This window comes from Nanorana parkeri, unplaced genomic scaffold, assembly GCF_000935625.1.
Source record: "Nanorana parkeri isolate BGI_ZX_2015 unplaced genomic scaffold, ASM93562v1 scaffold3255, whole genome shotgun sequence".
Taxonomy (NCBI): domain Eukaryota; kingdom Metazoa; phylum Chordata; class Amphibia; order Anura; family Dicroglossidae; genus Nanorana; species Nanorana parkeri.
Genome location: NW_017309523.1, coordinates 30,205 through 37,020, shown reverse-complemented (window position 1 = coordinate 37,020; position 6,816 = coordinate 30,205). Strand labels below are relative to the sequence as shown.

At 48.2% G+C, this 6,816-nt stretch overlaps 1 protein-coding gene across 1 annotated transcript in view; it reads right to left on the bottom strand.

The window, feature by feature from the left end:
- The window catches only part of LOC108802969 (zinc finger protein 850-like), a 16,089-nt gene extending 15,836 nt beyond the window's left edge, over window positions 1-253 (bottom strand). The window contains exon 1 of the mRNA XM_018574816.1: window positions 229-253. Coding sequence (XP_018430318.1) covers window positions 229-253 — 25 coding nt within the window. The remainder of the gene's footprint in view (window positions 1-228) is intronic.
- Between the last annotated feature and the right edge of the window lie 6,563 nt (window positions 254-6,816).

The following is a 6,816-nucleotide window of genomic DNA, read 5'->3' as shown; positions in this document are numbered from 1 at the left end:
GGTATTTCCTCCCCATTTGCAGACTATGGGCTGCCAGGGGCATTCAGGAGTTGCGCCATCTGCTGGATGATCAGGGGAGACATTCCTCCTTTTCACAACTAGTGGCCAAGTAGAGGACTTCCACCGATCCTTCCCTTCAATATTCTCCGACCAAATCTTTTCCTCTCACCATGCCTAACACTTCTCAGATGACTCGGCCTAATGTCGGCGGCCCTCAGCCCTACATACCCCCCATCACAATTATCTCCGGCATTACGAATGGCGGGAAAACTGAGCTTTCTTTGACCTCTCCACCTGTACGTACGGAAGTGGGCGGATCTTTTGGGCCTCTCGGTAGCGGATACGTCCGATCTTCTCTCTAGAGCAGGGAGTAGCCCAACTCCGGTCCTCCAGCTGTGGTGAAACTACAAATCCCATGATGCATCTCTCTGCCCGGGAGCCGTGTCTGTGAGAATGTTGCCCTCATGAGATTTGAAGTTCCACCACAGCTGGAGGACCAGAGCTTGGCTATCCCTGCTCTTGAGGGTGGCCAACGGTCCATCGGACAACAGAAACAATGGAGGGACGTACAGGTTGTGCTTATCGGGCGTTTCATACCCCACGTTGAGACTCCTCCTCCACACTTGTCCGCGCGATGACCACCGTTCACCAGACCTTGCTCAGTTATTTTGGTCATGCCATAAGATTGCAAGGTTCCGGGATCAAGAATGGAATTATATGGGGAAGGTCACTGGTGTCATGAGGCTTCCCAACCCGTCAATTCCACACTCTATCCCAAGATTCCGTAACGGGGACACCTCAGTTGAGTAATGAGGAACACTTACGTATTTAAGGTATCAAAACAGCTATAGGCTTTCATGACAACGCCCCAGAGAGGATGACCACCCCTGAAGAAGATGATGCGTTCCGATAGGATTCATGCGTCCACACACCCTCAGGATCAGACAGCTACATTTTTCCACGCGTGGTCTGAATACCTGTTCTCAGAACCTTTCCCACACTTCATGGTATCTTCAAAGGCAGTCGGGTGGTACATTGGGTGGCCTATACTACCGGCTTCATTGTGAGTACATTTCCTGTTGACCTGTGGGTTTGTTCTGGTGTGGGGCGTGTGGTGGGACGTAGGGGTAAATATTATGTTATAAACGTCTGTTTTGATATTTAAAGTGTTCAGGTGATGTGCTCTCCTCTTCTCCCTCTTTAGGTTACCTCTTTGCATTTTTATTTTCTCCTCCCTCCCCCTTTTTTTTTAGTCTTCCTTACTTGGTCCTCCCATCCAAGAATTATGTAAACATTGACCCACAGGTCACCTAAAAACTGGATCAAAAAGTTAGTCCCCCCCCCGTGTCTATTTGGGGGACACGACATCTGATCACTTGGACGTGCTCCTCACACCTTATACATAACGTTATATTGGGGAATGGAGATGGACCTTCATATGGTGTACAGTATCTCCTCCTCATGTGTTGGGGACATGACGTTATATTGAGGAATGGAGATGGACCTTCATATGGTGTACAGTATCTCCTCCTCATTTGTTGCTCACATGACGTTATATTGAGGAATGGAGATACTCAGAAGTGACATAGAACTGTGACCTGTTCCCTCCATAGTGTCTGTTACTTACTTGTGTTGATCGGTAGAGAAATGTCATCCTGATCACTTTTCATCATCATCCCGACCTCCTCCGTGGACGGCCGGTCACCCCCCACATACGTTTTCTTTGACCTCTCCACCTGTACGTACGGAAGTGGGCGGATCTTTTGGGCCTCTCGGTAGCGGATACGTCCGATCTTCTCTCTAGAGCAGGGAGTAGCCCAACTCCGGTCCTCCAGCTGTGGTGAAACTACAAATCCCATGATGCATCTCTCTGCCCGGGAGCCGTGTCTGTGAGAATGTTGCCCTCATGAGATTTGAAGTTCCACCACAGCTGGAGGACCAGAGCTTGGCTATCCCTGCTCTTGAGGGTGGCCAACGGTCCATCGGACAACAGAAACAATGGAGGGACGTACAGGTTGTGCTTATCGGGCGTTTCATACCCCACGTTGAGACTCCTCCTCCACACTTGTCCGCGCGATGACCACCGTTCACCAGACCTTGCTCAGTTATTTTGGTCATGCCATAAGATTGCAAGGTTCCGGGATCAAGAATGGAATTATATGGGGAAGGTCACTGGTGTCATGAGGCTTCCCAACCCGTCAATTCCACACTCTATCCCAAGATTCCGTAACGGGGACACCTCAGTTGAGTAATGAGGAACACTTACGTATTTAAGGTATCAAAACAGCTATAGGCTTTCATGACAACGCCCCAGAGAGGATGACCACCCCTGAAGAAGATGATGCGTTCCGATAGGATTCATGCGTCCACACACCCTCAGGATCAGACAGCTACATTTTTCCACGCGTGGTCTGAATACCTGTTCTCAGAACCTTTCCCACACTTCATGGTATCTTCAAAGGCAGTCGGGTGGTACATTGGGTGGCCTATACTACCGGCTTCATTGTGAGTACATTTCCTGTTGACCTGTGGGTTTGTTCTGGTGTGGGGCGTGTGGTGGGACGTAGGGGTAAATATTATGTTATAAACGTCTGTTTTGATATTTAAAGTGTTCAGGTGATGTGCTCTCCTCTTCTCCCTCTTTAGGTTACCTCTTTGCATTTTTATTTTCTCCTCCCTCCCCCTTTTTTTTTAGTCTTCCTTACTTGGTCCTCCCATCCAAGAATTATGTAAACATTGACCCACAGGTCACCTAAAAACTGGATCAAAAAGTTAGTCCCCCCCCCGTGTCTATTTGGGGGACACGACATCTGATCACTTGGACGTGCTCCTCACACCTTATACATAACGTTATATTGGGGAATGGAGATGGACCTTCATATGGTGTACAGTATCTCCTCCTCATGTGTTGGGGACATGACGTTATATTGAGGAATGGAGATGGACCTTCATATGGTGTACAGTATCTCCTCCTCATTTGTTGCTCACATGACGTTATATTGAGGAATGGAGATACTCAGAAGTGACATAGAACTGTGACCTGTTCCCTCCATAGTGTCTGTTACTTACTTGTGTTGATCGGTAGAGAAATGTCATCCTGATCACTTTTCATCATCATCCCGACCTCCTCCGTGGACGGCCGGTCACCCCCCACATACGTCTCCACTTCTTCCTCTTTAACCTCAGCTTTTATATTGATCCGTTCTTCACCCTAATCCCCAAAATAATAGAAAACATCTCATAAAGCTGAACCATTCAGCAGATGCCCACCATTGGAGGAGAACAAGGAGGAAGAAGACCCGTGATGTCACATGACTGGACCCAAGACCCATGGAATAGGAGGTACATACAGTATGTTCATTTTTAGGAATAGCTAAAAATGTTGGCCTGGAAACTATCGAGGGGGAGCAGTGACTGCACTTCAGATATAAAAGTAAAACATTTTAGGAGACTCCATAGAAAAACGTCACCTCACAAAGTTCATAACATACAAAGGAACAAGAGGTCACGGAGAAAAATATTATCTGGCAGCTTTGAATACATCTTTATATCTACATTCCGAGTCCCACCTACCTGATCATGGTGGGGGATGGTGAGATCTTCCTGGGTGGGATCCCGGAAATACAGAGGACGGGGACATCTCTCTGGTAGGCTTGTGTCACAGAATGGTTCCATGATGACTTCAATAAAGGGGGCTTTGTGTTCCTCTAAAAACTCCTCCATAACACCAACCTCATTATCCTCCTCTTTTATCTCGTCTTTAACATCATTATCACAATCACTCTGGTTTATACCCTGAATATTGAGAACAATGAGATCAGATGTAACTACATAGATAATGATCAGGTCATAATGTATCTCCTATTATCTATTATTTCACCTCATGAGGGATGGTGAGATCTTCCTGTGTGGAATCCCGGGAATACAGAGGACGGGGACATCTCTCTGGTGGGTTCCTCTTACTGGATCCATCTGTAGGAAACACACACACTGACTGAGTACATTGTTTCTATGTGTGTATCAGATGATGGGGGATCTAGGTGGACCCTCCGTACTGCTCTCTCCTCTTACCCGGTGATGTGAGGGGCGGGGCATTCTCCATCACCACGTCCTTGTAGAGATCCCGGTTTACTTCTAGATACTCCCACTCCTCCATGGAGAAATAGACAGAGACATCCTGACACCTTATAGGAACCTGACACACACAATGATACAGTCACCACCCAGACACACCCCTTGTCTGTTCCTGGATCATGTCCCAGAATTCCCGGCACCACTCACCTCTCCCGTCAGCAGATCAGTGATCTTCTGGGTGACTTCGAGAATCTTCTTGGCTCTGGTCACCTCTGTTGTTCGGCGGAGAATCGGTGATGTTCTGTGAAAATAAATACATTTGTGTGAAGCAGTTGCTTGCGATAAATGACTATGTAGGACGAGGACGGACATGACGGGGGGGGAGGCTACCAGGTGTAGATATAATATAATATCTTATTACCTCCTCTGCTGCCAGTTCCAGCAATGTCTCCTCTCTACTTACGTTCAATTCACCTTTCAACCGGAACTTCCTTTTTATACTCTTACATCACTTCCTGTCTGTACCTTACATCACTTCCTGTCTGTGAGATCACCACCTGGTGTTGGATGTAAGTACTGCAATCTCCCTTAATTTTCATCGTAGGACAATGACCGAAAGTAAGATTTTTTTAAAATCATTCCCGGCAGACATTCGGACGTCGTATATTCAGCATCAGGGGGTCACTTGTCCGGGCCAATCAAAAGTAAAATAATAAAAAGTTTTTTGTTTTGCTCCACCCGGTTTGGTCAAACCCGCCCCTTTGTTTTCAGCTCCCCCTCGAAGCTCCGCCCGTTTTTATTGTGTAAAGTTTTCGAAATGCTACAGCATATATGTGATTTGTATGACTTGTGTAATGATGTGTTTTGGACCTGTAGATGGCGCTGTAGTGCAATGTTAGTCTCCATGCTTCTCTATGATGTACAGTCAGTTCTCTACAGATGCTGTATTCTGATATCATGTAGTAAAGCACCCCCCCCCCGCTGGTGGTCTCTGCACCAGGGAAGCTTACACTCCCACTCCCCACACTATTATAATACATTTATATAGCTCTGACATATACCGCAGCGTTGTACAGAGATGCCCGATCTATGGTCCCCCCTCTTTGCCATAGTGACCATCTTCAGGAGGACACAGGGCATAGCCAGAGCCACAACTAGAGCACATTGGTTTTCGACTTGAGACGCCGCCCGATCGCTTGTATTAGCAGCAGCTGTCACCGCCGTTGCCGGTCCCGAGACCCGCTGTGCCCGGTGCAGCCGGGGATCGGCACGGCTACTTTCGACTGAGACGGCCGATCGCTTGTATTCGCAGCAGCTGTCACAGCCGTTGCCGGTCCCGGGAATCGGCGCGGCATGCGCACACAGGGCCTCATGGCTTCCACCGCCTCTGCGGTATTCGGCGCTCCCTCCCCCGTAGGGAGAAAGGCCACCATGAACGGCACCCCGTGTCGGCCATAGCCCCATTGCACACCTACCCTCCTCAGGGTGGTTACAGCCACCAGACAGTCCAACATCACACTCCGGTAGAACCTTCTCAGAGGTTGGAGGGAGAAGAACCAGTCCACACAGATAAGTCTTTTGTTGGTTTTACTTAGAAGAATGAACATGGTATGAAGCATACGTTTCAGCCACCCCCGAGGGGGATGACGGCACCTCTCTTGTTAGTTGTCCAGGTGCAGCCCAGAGTCCACGACTTACTTCGGCCAGAGGCCCACTGGCAAATATTGTCAGTCTTACAGCTTCTCACTATTCTCCGGAATCCCATCCTTGTCAGTCCTAGCTCGGTGGTTTCCCCCCTCCCGGGGAATCTCTATAGCTCTACATAGTCCTAGGCCTGGTCCTGTCCTTCCCATGGACCAGCCTACGTTCTAGAATCAGTCTCCCTCCGGAGACTCTGCAGACAGTCTTAGACTTCTCCTGTACTCTCCTGAACTGAACTCACCTCCCCTCTCGGGCGCCCCCTATAAATCAACTTCTCCTGGGACACAGAGTCTCCACAGGCCAGAGCTACATCTATCTCCAGGGCCCCATGGGGGCATCTAGTGGCCGTTGGCCGTACTGCACCTACCTACAAGTATATTACATCACTTCCTGCATCCTTCTGTCACCCTGATGAAGATCTCGGCTTCGTCGGCCTCTCTGATGGGTCCCTAGGTGACATTAGGGGTCCCCTGATTGTCTCCATAAAGAGGACCTGTCATGTGAACTGGCTATCACGTAGGGGACTTCTTAGTCCTCCTATGTGATAGCAATAAAGTTAGTGTAAGAAAAAAAAATCTAAAAAAAGTAAATCAAAAAACAAAACCCTAAAATTGTTAAGAAAAAAAAACCACTGAGATTTTTTTTAAGGCCCCCCCCCCCATACGCGCAAACATGCGTCGGGTGCGCCTACGTGCGAAAACGACGACTGCGCCCATCACGCCGCACACGTTACATATCGTCGCGAACGTGGCACTTCACAGCAATAATTCTCCGCCCATCAATCACCGATAACGCTAAACTGATGAGCGTTAAAAGCGTTTTAAAGCGTCGCCTGCGGCCAATTCTCGGTGTGGTAGTGTTTTGGCGATATTTCGCAGGCGCGCGCAATTCTAAGACTTGACATGTTTGGTGTCTTATTTACCTGACGTCGCCCCCGAATTTAATATTTTACCAAAAAATATGGGTAAGAATAAATGTTGTAGGGAAAACTGTTTTATCCCCCCGAAATGTATGGTACTTTTTCCATTCTATAGTAAATAA